General features: G+C 33.7%; 1 protein-coding gene across 3 annotated transcripts; it reads right to left on the bottom strand.

Annotated features, from left to right (window-relative positions):
* Positions 1-1,482: 1,482 nt before the first annotated feature.
* Positions 1,483-13,965, bottom strand: LOC18043120 (protein CHROMATIN REMODELING 24). 3 transcript variants are annotated; one of them, XM_024184018.1, is made up of 23 exons: positions 13,703-13,965; positions 13,476-13,589; positions 13,185-13,283; positions 11,695-12,875; positions 11,474-11,604; positions 11,317-11,371; positions 10,759-10,887; positions 9,589-9,696; positions 9,394-9,449; positions 9,229-9,319; positions 8,194-8,331; positions 8,021-8,098; positions 7,540-7,749; positions 7,382-7,453; positions 6,420-6,500; positions 6,222-6,340; positions 5,160-5,271; positions 4,630-4,698; positions 4,448-4,542; positions 3,713-3,841; positions 3,146-3,211; positions 2,917-3,049; positions 1,483-1,904 (listed from the first exon to the last, which is right to left on the bottom strand). In XM_024184018.1, the coding sequence occupies exons 1-23, from the start codon at positions 13,806-13,808 to the stop codon at positions 1,731-1,733; spliced, it is 3,546 nt and encodes a 1,181-aa protein (XP_024039786.1). In that variant the 5' UTR covers positions 13,809-13,965; the 3' UTR covers positions 1,483-1,730. The 3 variants fall into 3 exon arrangements, with proteins under 3 accessions (XP_024039786.1, XP_024039787.1, XP_024039788.1); XM_024184019.1 differs by lacking the exon at positions 2,917-3,049 and having other exon boundaries at positions 1,812-1,904; XM_024184020.1 differs by lacking the exons at positions 2,917-3,049; positions 3,146-3,211 and having other exon boundaries at positions 1,812-1,904.
* Between the last annotated feature and the right edge of the window lie 1,907 nt (positions 13,966-15,872).

The raw sequence follows: 15,872 nt of genomic DNA on the forward strand, positions 1-15,872 counted from the left end.
TTTGCTCTAAACGAAGTTTCTGTATCGACATGTGGCTCAATACTTTCGCTCGGAACTCGAGGTGATGTGGTCACGAATATAGGAATGCATCCAAAATTAGCTACGTCAGATGCCATATGCAACACAACTCTCACCATTTCATCATCACATATATCCATGGGCATTGCACATATACGATATAATGTGTTACTAGACCTCAAAGTTGTCTTCATTGTGATACTATAGTCATTACGATTTATTTTTAACACCTCATATACTCTTGTCAATAACTGATCAAACAGGTAATTTTTTCCAACCAAAAAAGCTTGATTTTTACCATTCACGTACTCCATACAGCCATTCTCTAATGTCTCCCACCAACCATCGTAACACAATTCAAGTACAACTGAATCCATTAAGCCTGAAATTAAAAAAAAATATTTTATTTCAGTCCTAATTAAAATAATACAATTTTAATAAATCTCCAAGAGTGGGTGCGACAGGCAACCTGTCGCCCGAAGCTTGGTGCGACAGGGTGCCTGTCGCACCAAGTTTTGGTGCGACAGGCACCTGTCGCACCAAGTTTTGCTGCGACAGGCAGCCTGTCGCACCAAGTTTTGCTGCGACAGGCAGCCTGTCGCCAGATTCAGATTCACCCGACTCAGTTCAGTAAGTTCAGAAAATAATTCATACCAGTAAGTGACGTCGATTTGTGTTGAATTTGGATAGATTATGATCGGATATCACTTTTACAGTTGTCTTTTGCGGTCGCCGTTGGCTTATGATTCAAGAATGAAAAGCTGCTTTTGGTTTGGCGAGATGGGAGAAACAATGTTGGTTTTGTTCTGTAAAGAAGGGTAATTTGGGAAGAAAGGCTTGTGTTTGGCTAATGTTGATAGAAAAAAGTTGAGAGGGTTAATTACGAAAATAATAAAATATTAATGGTTATTTTTGTAAATTTCCCTTCATTTTTGGTTATTGTAGTAATTTCCTAAAATATAGCCCACCAAACAAGTTTTATCCATTTTCTTTTTCATAAAATGAAAAACAACAAATTAAAAAGTTACCAAATGCACCTTAAATTTGTTCTATTTCTACCCACGAATCTGATCAAATATAAGAGGGGAACAGAGTCCTAAGAACAATATTGTGACCCGAACATTAGGTTAGCCTCTAATAGGACCTTAGGTGACTGGATTCTAAGACGAATTGAAAGGGGCTGGGGATCGTTTCTTGTGCCACTTCTTATATACCAACAACTTTTGATGTTTACTCCTAAAACTCTTCCGCAGCCAACCCTTTTGAACTATATTATGGGTGCCTCTTTCAAACCAATCATACCATCGAGTTTCATTAAGATTAATGGAACCTATTTGCACATTTGACATTTGGGGTTTGATGAAACTGAAAAGTGAAAATACTTTTCTGTGAGAGAACAATTCTGTTGGTTCGCAGCCTTCTCTTTTGAGAAAATTCCACTTTCATGCGAGAAGAGCCTTGAACTTGAGTATTGCAACTACGCTGTGTTCTTGTTTATTTTCTTGTTCAGGCTCTTTTACAATTTCTAGAAGGATTCCAATTACCAAATAAAAATGATTACTAATGAGTAATCGTCAGATTCATGTTTCTCAAAACGTATTCTCATTTCACTAAGTGACTTCAGAACTGGAATTAGAAAGACAATCTCATATACAACAGCATTGTGCTGTAACAAACATGCCAAAATTCTCAGACGACCATTTTTCCTAAGTTCAAAATTGCTGAGTCAAAAAAAGCCCTCGTTGGAGCTTCCCAGTAACATCATCCAAATCAATGACTCCTGGCTCAGGTCTTTTCTCCATCTTAATCTTGTTAAGCTCTGAATTTAGTTCAGCAATCTGCTTCTGTAATTTTGTTCCCTTGTCTGGTAATCTCTCTACGGTAACCTGGAAACAATGTTTCAAAAAGAACATTCAACATTCAAGCAACTGAGGGTAAATGAGCACATACACCTGTAAGTTTTTCAAATAAAATTTCTTAAGGAGACTGTCTAAACTATAGGCTGCAATCAAAACAGTCAGAGTACATTGCCAGCGTAATTACTCAAACTCAGTTTTTGAGATTTTATACTAATCGACTTCAGCATAAAATCCCTTGTGCTTATATATACATTCACCACCCTCATAATCAAGGTTTAGATCCTTAGAAAGAAACAATGAAATTATGATGACAACAATAGTATAAATGCTGATGAATGACTCAAAAATTTTGCAGGCAATCAATAAGCACTCCCACAAATAGTATAAACTATAGGCTGCAATTGAAACAGTCGAGTACATTGCCAGCCTAATTACTCAAACTCAGTTTTTGAAATTTTATACATATCAACATTAGCATATAATCCTTTGTTCTCATATATTCAGCACCCTCATAATTGAGGTTTAGATCCTTAGAAGAAACTATGAAATCACGATGACAAAAATAGTATAAATGCTGATGAATGACTCAATTTTTGCAGGCATTCAATATGCACTCCCAGAAATTTTACATGTGCTTTAACTAATTAACTTTTCTAAATAACCATTTACTCAAATTGATAGAGGCGCACAAAGGAGACGAGAGAAGATAAAAGGATAATGTTGGTTTTGGCTGACAATTCCATGAACCCCAAGTGCTTATAAAGCCACATCCTAGGGAAAGAACTTGCACTGATACCAACTGTCACGCACACATTGGTAAAACTCCTCTTCAAAAATCAGCTTCCAAGGAAAGGAAGCCCAAATACTTATAAGCCCACAAGCCAAGCCTAACATAGCAATGTGGGACTCAATTAGAGTCGTTACAAAACCTATTTAAATAAAAGGCTAAAATCCAGAAAAACTGGGGAAATTTTTTAAATAAACAGGTTTATCAATTGTCAAGATATTCTAATTATTATTACTTACAATAAAACCGTACCTTGTTTGATATAAGTTGTGACAGCCTTTTAATTCTTTCCTTGATATCAGACTCTTTTAATTTAGCTTCATTTTTTGGGGAAGAAGATTTTTTGTTCAGTTTTATGTCTCTAGGATTGAACGCATACTCAGCCCTGTGAGAAGCACAAAGATTTTACTAACAGCATGCTATTGAAATATAACAAATACATAAACAATTGGTTCAAAAAGGTGAAAGATCCTTCAAGTACCCATCGACGTTTCGTGCAACCAAGTAGCTAGATGACGAATTACCAACAAATGCAGTTCCTTTTCTCCTGCACCCAAAGTTAAGCAGCAATAATTTTGAAACAGTGAGGCAGATGGAAGTCAACCAAAACATTATAGTCCATGAACAACAGTACACCATTAACTTAGTAGACCAATTACTTTTATCTTAATGGTTTTTAGCATCTTCAATAAAAGCCTGATAAACTAGAAAAGAAGAAAATGTTACAAGATGTTACTTGTACTGCACATTTACAAGCTATCCAGAAAACATACAACTTAAATCAGAATTTCACGATCTTGGAGTTGAAAATATATGTAACACCAAACAAGTTTTACTATTAGCAGCACGCATGCCCAGACACTGATACTCTTGCAAATACAAATATAGGATATCAAATTTGCAACAGTTCTGACTTCTAGAAATGTGGATAGGAAACATGTTGAAAACAAGTACTTAAAAAGTCAAAATGTCAGCAATAGACATATCATTGGTGTAATGAGCTAGTTTATTGCACCCAAGGAGGTAAGAATAAGATAGAAATTTTCACCTTGTCGCTTCCTCTTCTTCCTGCACTACTTGCACTCGTGCTGTCTTGGAGAAGAGTAAACTGTGATGACTGACTCCTGCTATACCTAGTGTGTCAAGGAACTGTATGTGGGCTTCCAAGGACTCATCCCTAGGAAAAAGTGTATTAGGATACAAAAAAATTAAGTTTATCTCTTCTGTTTAAAAGAATTAAACACACAACCACAGTCAAACTGTACATTGAGTGAAAGCATACTGTACATGTACAGACATGCTCACAATGCTGGTTAACAACTTAACATATTATGTTACAAAACTAAGATTCAGCTATGCATACATATATTGCTAAAATTCACTATAATATTATAATTTAGCATATAAAAGTCACAGGCATCATAAAAGCATCCATTATCAAAATTAAAAGGATGGATCTGACAAGAGTATCATAACATTGAGCTAATAAAAAAATAATCACAACCTATTTGACCAACTTAAATAAATATGGTTATTAAGATTATATTGCGGCCCAGCACCATTTAGATGTTTTCATTTGACTCAGCTCAGGGAAAAGGACTCAGTTATTGCCACAAGGAGCAGGAGGTAAAAGCTCCAAAAAAGTTTAAGGATGGGACCATTACCAATTTACCATGCAAGTTTATACTATGTTGACTAAATCATTGCACAGTGTAAGCATGCAAATGAGGAACAAAAAGGTAAAGATTTCACAGAAACTAAAATAATGCTGTAGTTTCATTACATGTTGTGCTGGTCCCCATGCTCTTCATGTAATTGCTGCTGGGTGAGAGAAACATCAAACCCCTGTTTGGGTAGACTGAGAAGTTCCCGAAGATCCTGAAAGATAAAGAAGACAATACATCAAGCATCATATGGAAATGAAAATTCAGTTCAGCAACATATTTGAACTTTACAGGCATATACCTGCTGGCTAAAATACCGAATCTGTTCTTTGTGCTCAGTGGCTGTCTTAAACAATCCGCCTTTGAATATCTAAACCACGCAGTTTGAACAGTCAAGATGATGCCAAACTCACGTGTAACAAAAATAAAGACAAGCAAACAGTAAACCTTCTAATCATCCCTTCATAAAGAACTGCATAGAGACTATCTTAATACAACTTGTATCATAGAAAGCATCTAGAAAAATCCATTATTTCTCTCAAATAAGTGTTAGATTGTGTTGAAGTATAGAACATGAGCTTCTTCAATTCATTTCAACACTTCAACAGAGTATGATATTTCCTTCAAGTGATTGAGATGATTCTAAACAGCTATGGGTCCATGTAGGCTTATGGGCCCATGTAGGTTTACAACTTGTTAAAACATATTATTTAGCAGTGTGGTAGTCTCAACAGCTTAAAATCACATCTTTGGAATTACAAAATATGGCTAATAAAAGGGAAAATCTCTGTACAGCTACAACCAAACAGAGGAAGGAAACAAATCTCTAACCTGCTTTCTATAAATCTTTTCTTCAACTGTTCCACATGTCATTAATCTGTACACAACGACATCCTTTTTTTGTCCAATTCGATAAGCACGATCAACGCTCTGATTATCAGTACTGTATATATAAAAATAAATTAATTGAATCAAAATAATGGTTAAACAATGAAAATATTATGCCTTAGTGACATTTTTCAATAGACCACCATCTCATCGTAACTACAATTTACACATCATCAACTTTGCAGTTGACTGTGATTCCTCTACTTTTTTTTTCCTTTTTTTAATCTGTTTTTGTGTTTGGGTCAGACAATGGAGCCTACTTTTAGTTGTACCCTGAAAGATGGGTTTAGAACCAGGAATCCTGTACAAAACATGGGATGCTCCATGACAAAGGAGGTAGCATCTTAAAGATCAATATCCAACAGTAGTTCACTTTTATTTCAAGTCTCTGCCATAGTTTTCTGTTATTAGAGTGTAAGAAATAAAATCAATAAGAGCAAATGTATGTTGATCCAACAGCTTTTACCATGCTTGATCTAAATTTCAATATAAATAGTCAAATTTCTCTCTCTCAGCTCTTGCAACAATATAAACATGATTTCCTCAGCTGTATGCATTTTGATGTTAACAAGTGTTATTTTCCTTGACCCATTTTATTGAGATAGTTTCTGGTCAAGCAAAATTGGGAAGGCCATATGTTTTAGAAGTGACCCGTTTTCTTTTGACATTATAGTGGGTAGAGAAAAATGCTCTGGTCATCCATACTTGGACATGACAGCCTTATTCAGTGTTAACCGAGAGGCATAGGATAAGAGAAGAATCAAGTAACCAGTAGATACGGTACATTAGTAATCAAAAGCTGATAGTTTACCGTATGTATTAAGCTAATACTCAAGGTAAAAAAAAAAAAAAAAAACTTACATGGAATTCTTATGGCCATACACATTCACCCAATAATGCGCATCACAGCCTTTCATATATATATCCAGCATTCATGTCGAGATTCAGAAGAATCATGTGTAAATAATAAATTACCAAGTCCAAGAGGGTGAAAAAAGGAGGCACCTTGGATTCCAAGCAGGATCCACCACAATCACACGGTCTGCTTTAGTAAGTGTGAGGCCTAGACCCCCAACTTGAGATGTCAAAAGAAATATAGGAGCCACGTCACCCTCTTGAAAATCCTTTAAATGAAGAAATATTAAGACATTAAGATTTCACACCAGCAAACAATCAATAAAATCGACTTTGTGGTAAACTCACATTAACAATCTTCACTCTGTCACTAGCTTTTGTGGTACCATCAATGCGTAGAAACTTGTAACCTTTGGAACCAATAGATTCCTATGAACAAAACAAAGATCAAGCACAAATTGGCTTTTATATACAGTAAATTACTAATCCAATATTCAACCAACAGAATGTCTTGATTTGTGACCCAGATTACTTTTGCAAACTTCACAAATGAAATTCAACTGAATTTTTTAAATATACAAACTGGCAGTCTAGTTTTTATGTTGTTTCCACCTTTCAAGTTGGCAATAAATGAGTTCATGCAAAAGGGAAAACAAAAAATTAAGGTTGTAAGAAAAATGGTAAAACAACATGTCGAATGCATCATATTTATATTTCAGTATTCAAATATTTCAGTATTCAAACAATGTGTCCTAGCTTTTGGAACTAATATCACATGTTTTTGAGTACCAATAAGTTGTCACAACCTTTGTATCGAGATTGTAATGACAGGAATATCTACAACAATAGATATTTTGCCACCCCAATCATTTTTTGGATATGAAGCTTAAAGCATTTAAGAGTGTGAGAGTACAAAGGCAGACGAGATGTCGACTTGAGAGGCAAAAACAACTTTACCCAGCAACACCATACAATAAGCTGATTACTCATCCAAACTAACCATGTACAAAAAATAAATAATTTTTACCAGTTTAAACTCAAAATGAAACAAGCCAGAAGCTATAGCACCTAGACAGAATCAGAACTCGACTAACTTTGGAACTTGAATTACAAACAAGGTAATGATATAATGATGAGATTTGGATTCAATTTTTTCAAATATCTCAGCAAATTCCTGAAATGAGTGAGTTTATAGCACTCTTATTTACCACACTATCAATTACCCTCATGAAACACTTGGAAGGTCAACAGCTAAAGATCATAATACTTCAAAGGCATCACAGGCTGGGAAACCATAGATTAGAGCAAACCTGAATAAGGTTAAGCATCTTGCGAGTTTGTGAGAAGATAAGAACATTATGGCCCTCTGGAATCAATTTATCCTGTCAATGAACATAGAACAAATTACACTTCAGCAAAGACAGAACATATTCAGACCATTAATCTGCAAATTTGTGGCATCTCTAACCAATAGTGACAAAATAAAAGATATTTTGCATGAGATGTTGTCGTGCTGCTCTTGAAAGTCATCTTTCTCAGCAACATCCGCAATATGCATAGCCAATTTTTCTGCCAGGGCAGCATCTTCTGGATTAAGCATTGAATCCATCCCATCTAGAACATCTTCAGCTGCTCTCTTTGTCAAGAGAAGTGGGTGATCACATATTTTCTTCAGAATCTACTTCAAAGCAAACAATAACTGTTTATTATCTTGTCGTAAGGTATAGCCAACTAAAGCATAAAAAGTAATAAAATACTTTGCAAACGTCCAAAAAAATAATAAATAAAAGAATTTGGCAAAAAAACCAAAGAAAAAACAAACTGAATAATTCGAAAGGAAATATCTGTAGAAGCCTCAGTAGATGTAAAAAATAATTACATTTAGGATCACACACTAAAGCAAGAAATAGAAAGAGTGAGCAAAGTGAAAACTAAACAACAAAAATTACCGTAAGAGCAGCCAATGGTGAGCCATCAAAAGCAGAAAGAACTATCTCACTATTCAAGAAAGCTTCATAGAGTTGTCGCTATATAGATGAGAGAAGAACTGTGAGAATAACAAGATAATCAAAGATGAAATTACAAGAAACGAAAAATGTTGCCAGAGTAGAGCAAAATGTACCTGACAACTAGTCAATCTTAGCCACACAATCATCTCATTCTTTTTAGAAAGTGTTGCACTTGAAGTGACATCATCTTCATGAAACACCTCATTCTTTAAGCGACGCAAAAAGTAAGGTTGAATCCGTTCCCGTAGTTCCTAAGCAAAAAAGAAAAATGCCAAACATCATGCTACAGTAAAAATCTCTTTATTGGCATAATATTATGCAAGCATGAAAAAAGAGTGTGTTTAGCTGTAATTACCATAATTATAGGAGCTTTAAATTAGAAAGATTGTAGGAATTAATTTAGGTGTTAATTTAGGAAGGACTAGGTTATGTTTTCCTATAAATATGTAATTGTATTGATTAGAAAAGAAATACAGAGAAAAATTATTCTTTTCCACAAAGAGTTAATAGTTTTTACTTTTTACAATACATAATAACAAAAGGGCATCTAAAGTTAAAAACAAATGAAAACAAAAACTAGAAAAACAAAACAATAGGAATAACTAGCAATCACATCTCCAATTAAACTTAGCTGATTTGCGATATTCACCGGGCAACTTGATCAAACCCCCAAAGAATTTAACATATAATACATCCATTATTTATAGCTAAGCTTTAAGCGTCTTAAACAATATTTTCTTAGTGATTATAGTCTGATCATAAAGGAAGAAAAAAAATCAAGGAACCAATGACCACTGTACATTGGTATGAATGCATCATACATGATAAGCAGAGAATTTTGCAATTCGTATAATTTTCTTAGAGATTTTCTGTATTTAAATGCAAGTCCCACTACCACCACAAAACAATTAATAAACTTAGATAGAGACCAAGAAAAGGCTTGGAATGAACCAGTTTAACTAACCACAATATACATGCTTGGTGTAAAAAATAAAATAAAAAAGCTCAAGGTAATTGAAAACGCTATATTTTAATTAAATGGAGATATACATAATATACATACCATGACAAATGAAGTAAAAAAGGGAGAATCAGAACCTCCAAGTTATGATGTTCCAATAAGATAATACAAATAATAAAATCATCACCTTTGCAACTGCAGAACCAATACGCTTTTCCCTATCTAAAGCATGTTTGTCATTTCCACGAAGTATGGGTAGCTCATATTTTTCCTTAAACCTGACAATATTTTGAACCTTCAAGCCACAAGAATCACAAACTCAAGCAAAATAGAGCTTTAAGAACGTATTTACCATTTATTATCGCCCAGTAGCTCAGGGCAACAGAAGTTGAACAAAGCCCACAGTTCCTATTTCAGAGTAACAAGAAACAAAAGCCAAAACATAACATCATATATGTTTTGCCTCAAATGCAGTAAAATCTTAGTGGAGTATTATAAGGTACAAAGAACCAAAAAGGAAAAAAAGAGCAAAGGTTAAAGAAAATACTTTAAGATTGTTTTGAATTGGAGTGCCGCTTATGATTATACGGTGAGCACTTGGTATCTCAAGCAAACTTTTGGCCCTCTGTGTGCTAGGGTTTTTTATGAGATGCCCCTACGATGGTAAATCCATCAATCAAGGAAAAGATAGAGTCATAATGTAACGTAACAGTGTCAAAGTAAATCAAATGCTGATATGAAAGCAGTTACAGGCAAAAGATAACTTCACAAGCCAGTTTCGCTATTATCCCCCAAGTACAAACCCCGTATGGCGCATAAAACAAAAGAGAGAAAAGGAATATATAAGAAGACTCCAAATTCAGAGTGAACACTTTAAATTACCTAAAACATATACCACCTCGTTATCTATAAGCATTTTTGGCGATCCATATTTCTGTTTCCTTATTCTGAATAGACACATCAACAGGAAAGCACCCTTTTTGTTTGCAACATAATTCATTAGTAAAGTTAGCAAAGACTACCAAAACCAGATTTTCTTCCGATCAGGGTACAACTGTCAAGATTTCTACCAGCAATTATAACAAATCAAAACTTATTAGAATTGAAGTTCGAAAAATAGATAATGACTCTCCAAAGTGACACTTGTGGATAGAGATAAAATAATAGTTAATTAGATTTACAAGAATTGACAATGAAGTAGGACATCTAGTCACAACAATTCATCAATAATAAGGCCAACAATCAAGAAAAATACCACAACCACACTTTGGTAAAAGTTATAATTTATTGCTTTTGTTCAACTTCACCTAAAATTAGACATCTAAATCACATCTGCACTGGCAATATTTTACTGCATTTTGAGACCAATAGACGAGAGTGATGGAGCTTTGTCTGAATCAACTGAATTTTGGTGCCCACCATGAGTACAGCTAAAAGCATGCAAGTATGTATATACCCATGAATGTATGTATATAAGCACAAATGTACACATGCATGTAGAGTAAAAGAGAGAAGAAGGATAAATCAAACAACATAAAACATATAAAATATTCATTTCACATTGTAAAATAATGTGTGAAACAAAGAAAAACCCCAAAGAAAGAAAAGCATTTCTAGGTGTACAACTGACTGCATAAATGTTCATGAATGTATTATAGCATAACTGACTGCATAAAAGTTCAGAATTTCTTAACTATAGCTAGCATAAAATTCCTACCTCGTCGAGTATCATATAATCCCATATGGCATCATCATCACCAGCTTCATCACTTATGAAACTGCTCCCTCTCAATGACTTTGAGTTATTCCGCACAATATCATAAGTCGTCAAAAGCACACCTTTGTCCTACAAGGAGACAAAAGATGCAGATAGAGATGGTACCCTTAATGTCATGCCCACAAACAAAAGACCATGAATCTCAGTCATGTATCAAAAAGAAGAAAAAGAAATGAACCTAGACGTTCAGAAAGCTTACAGAATTATTCAGCTTCTAAATTGTCTAATGTTAAATAAAATTTAAACTTTGAAACCGTGCATAAATCAATAGAAAAACCTCATCTACTAAACGCACTAATCGCTTCAACTTCTTTTAAATCCCGAGTTCAATTAGAAGTTTAAGATCTATGTGTATTTGTGGCATTTTTTCTTCCCGTAGATATTATTGACTAAGAATTTGTGGCTTACATGCATTTCTTGCATCTTATTTTATAGCGATTTAGCTGGTGATTAGTCAACGTCTTTGATAGATAGATAAGCAAGGAGAAAAAATAAAACCTGAAGTACATATTGGAGCTCGTATTGCCGAGTTTTAACACAAGTCCCGAAATATCTGCATGAAAAGACATAGATATGTATGTTATAAACAGAAAAATTAATTCTAGCAATTTAGAAAAAATCACAAAATTCAGATATTCTAGCCAAACAGCCTCACTCTCTAATCTTTGCAGAAAGCCCCACGGCAGTTAATTCTTTGATCCAATGAGATAGCAATGTTTTTGGGGCAACAACCAACGCCCTCTTGATCAATCTTGAGTGGAACAATCCAGCTAGAAAGCCACATATCTGCAAAAGGAGGCAAATCAGAGTCAATTGCTTCTACAACAAACATTACGAGTTAAATCATCTCAGAAGGCCTTGCATGCATTTTCTTACCTGCATTGTTTTCCCCAAACCCATGTCATCCCCTAAGATTCCACCCTTCCCCTGACAATGCAAAGACCAAAGCCACCTCAGCCCCTCACGCTGATGTGGAAACAACATATTTCCAATTTTACCAGGCAGCATGTAAGTAGACCTTGGTCCACTCAAAGTAATGGAACCCTCATCTTCCAAAACTGAATCATCTGAGTAATCATCCAGCACATTGACCAAACCAGAGTGAGCAGACTTATTTAACTTACCATCACGTCTATCTGGTCTATTAACCACAAGTTTTCCACTCACAATTACACAATCATCTTCATCATCATACTCTTCTCTACCACCAGATACAAAAGATTGACCATTAAACCTTTCTCCATCATGCACCCTCTTTGGTTCATTTTTCTTCTGCCTTTGATGATGTTTCTTAGTTTCATGTACTCTACTCAAATGCTCATCACCTTCAACCTCACCCAACGAACCACCATCCTCTTCCCCATCAAGATTAGACTCGAATGATTCTCTTGCAGACACCAAATTATTGTCCACCCATCTTGGTTCATTCCTCTTCAACCCTATACCAACATTCTCGGTTTCCTGTTCCTCATCAGCAACATCATCACCCTTAGACTCTTCATACTCATCTGCCACACTCTCAACAACACCTCCAACATTATCCTTCGTTACACCAGATGAGGAATCAGAAAGATCAGATGTGAGGGAAAATGAGGACTCCGCACTTGCATATTCTGGCAAATTTCCTTTGCTCCCTTGACCAGTATCTCCATTTTTAACCAACCGTGAAAAATCATCTTCTGGATCTACAGTTTTAGGGACTCTTCTTTTGTCAATAGACAAAATCTCAAGCCTTGCGCTCAAATCATTTAGAATATCCCTAATTTCATTCCCACCCTTATAATTATCATTCTCACTCACAGTTTTAGCCTTTGGTGGTGAATCAAAAACCGTAATATCTGAAAATTTAGGCCCATCATCAATAACAGCTCTGCTCTCAATGTTCACCATCGTACTCACAGTTTTAGACTGTAGGGGTGAATCAAAATCTGTAATATCTGAAAAGTTAGGTTCATCATCAACAACAGCTCTGTTCTCAGTGTTATCAACATCTCGAGATGAGACTTTGCAGAGCCGACGTCTACCTTCAATTTTAACCTTTTGTGGCTTTTCTTCATCTGAAATAGATCCATTCATGAACAAACCCACGTAAGACAACAAATTTTCCATCATAAGGGGTGAAACATATACCAATTACTAAACCAATAACAATGCTTAAATACAAGTCAAATTTTCAATTTTCAATATCTTCAGTGTTAAGTGTGGCCTCACTGCTTACTACTAAAGGCTAACTTCAATGTCTAAAAGTTTATCATCATTTGTTACAAGTCTTGAGTTGCAGTAAGAATTAATACACCAGTAACTCCATAAAATCCAACAAATGAATGGACAAAAATAGAATCAGAATCCGAAATTAGTTTCCTCACCAATTACTGATCTACTTTCAACATGATCATGATCTCGAGACAAGACACTGCAATCATTAGTTCTAACTTCTGCTTCCACCTTCACAGGCTTCTTATCATCTAAATACATAAAAATTAGAGATTAGTAATCTAATAAAAGAACCACTATAGAAAATCAAAAAAAGTGCTCTTCATATTCTAAGTACGAAATGAACACATAAATAATTAAATAAATAAAACAAATAATAATAATCTAATTTACTATAAACGGAAGTGTATATATATATATATATATATAAAGAACAAAAATACCGAGAGTAGAATCGAAACGAGTGGTGTCGGAAAACTGAAGTCTCTTAACAGAAGCGTTGTCGTTTAGTTTGGAGGAGGCCAAGTGTTTGGCCACGGATGGCTTTTCTTCGTATTCTATAAACAGGATATCAATCAGCAGACAAATTAATTATTACTAGAAACAAACAAATAATAATTGTCAATTAACTTTTAAACCCTAAAAATAAAATTAAAATAATAAAGTTTACCGGAAAATGACGAAAGGGCGCTTCGATTCGTGGGAGAGGCGAGGTCTTGGAGAAGACGATAGTGACTGTCGTTTAAGCTTCGTGGCTTGCTCTTCTTCTCTGCCATTTTTTTTTTTTTTTTGGGTTAAAACAGAAATTCAAGTCGTCGATTTTTTACAGAGAGCAAAAAAGCGAAGGCCAATTTGTACGAATCAGCTTGTTTGGAATATTCTTATTTATTTATTAAAATCATTTGGGCTGCCCTTTCTTTTTCCCGCTCATCCACCGGTTTTTGAATTTTGATTCGCTTTGATTTGATTTGCTACATTGGAAGCAAAACCCAAATACATCAATTAAAAATATGCATTTACAATTTGATTTATGTTTTTTTTTTCCATTTTTCTATGATTTTTTATTTATATTGCAAGTATTTTAGTGGGATTTTTATTTCAATTTCAAGTTTATATTCCAATTTCCAAGTCAAATAATAACAAAGGTTCGCAATAATTACTTCCAGCCTAATTATTAAAGTTTACAGATTTTATAAACACTTGGAAATATTATTTCCCAAATTCTTGTTTCATCATATACTATGTAATATGCTAACATTTAATAAAAATGTTTTTTCTGCAGGTAAGATTTATTTGTAAGGCGAAGAAGACGTTGACACATGGTAGCAATAAGATGGAGGTACGAAATGCGAGAATAATTAGCATGCCCTTCGATTATAAAAAAGATCTACTGTTCAAGGATATAAAAGATTAATATAAAGACTATGGTTATGTTGGAGCAGAGTTACAGTAGAGCACGAATCTCAACCACACATATAAAATGATAAATAATAAAAAATTTATTATAATTTTGATTATGTGGTTACGAATGAGTACTCTACCTTATAGCAACTCTAATATAACTAAACCCTAATATAAATTATGTACACAATGGCAAAATGATAAAAGATTTTCAATTTTCACTCAACCTTTTCTTTTTTCGGAATGCTCATAATCTCATAGAGAACGTCATCTTTCAGTCACTCCTATGCCTTTGTTTCTAGGTATTTCTCTAGTGATGCAAGATTAGATATATGATCAGTTCGGTAATGTTATAGCTTTTTTAAGTAATTGTTATTAATTATTTTGTCGAAATAATCAATTATGAAGATAATTACTTAAATATTTGATAAATTTTGTATTTGAAAATGCTATGAGTTTTAAAAATAGTTATAGATGTTTAGTAAATCTTATTATTAAATAGTTGTAAGAAAATAAATGACTAAAACAAACATAATATAAGATTAAATTTACTTACACACATAAAAACATGTCCATACAATATTTTTATTCTATATTTATAATAATTTTAACTAAAAATAAAATTTGTACTTCATTAATTCCATTTCTTTTATATTATTATCTTAAAATAATCGATAATTAAAAAATCATCTAATAATTTTCACAAATAACATAGTTATTGTATAATCAAAGTATAATGAGGCCCTCTTTCACAAAAACATAAAAAAAAAATGTAATGAGCTACAAAGTATCAAAATGGAAACAAATAATAGATTTCATGTAATAGTAAATTATCATTAAACTTTCAACAATATTATTTTTTAGAACTTTCATTTCTTGTGTTTCGAGTTCATTGTTAATATGTCTTGTGCTAGACCTTCTTGTTCGTTGACTTATTTCCTTATCTCATTGTTGATGTGAAATGAGTTTTTGACTAATTTTTTTTCATCCTAATTTTGTAAAATGAGTTCTCGGGCGATGTCATTTCTCTACTGTTACCTCTTTCCTTGTCTCTTTGTTGGTGTAAAATGAGTTTTTGACCAATTTTTTTCATCCTAATTTAGTAAAATGAGTCTCAGGGCAATATCTTTTCTCTACTCTATGATACGCAAGTTTCAAAAAATTAACAGTCTCATTATCCTATATAGTCTTATCCCGTGGTACATTATTAGCTTTAGTTTGATTGACAATTTTCTTGTTTCTGTCCATCTACATAATTGTAAACATATTTTAACATCAACGATGATTTAAAACTTATAATGAATAAAAAGGAAATGAAAGGTGGATACAATATATGAGAAAAAGGTAACAATCAATAATATTATTGGAAAGAATTGATAGATGATATAAAAACTAACAGTGACAAACACCCATATACATGAACCCATTGATTGGCACAA

Source organism: Citrus clementina, unplaced genomic scaffold (assembly GCF_000493195.1).
Source record: "Citrus clementina cultivar Clemenules unplaced genomic scaffold, Citrus_clementina_v1.0 scaffold_5, whole genome shotgun sequence".
In the NCBI taxonomy this organism is placed as follows: domain Eukaryota; kingdom Viridiplantae; phylum Streptophyta; class Magnoliopsida; order Sapindales; family Rutaceae; genus Citrus; species Citrus x clementina.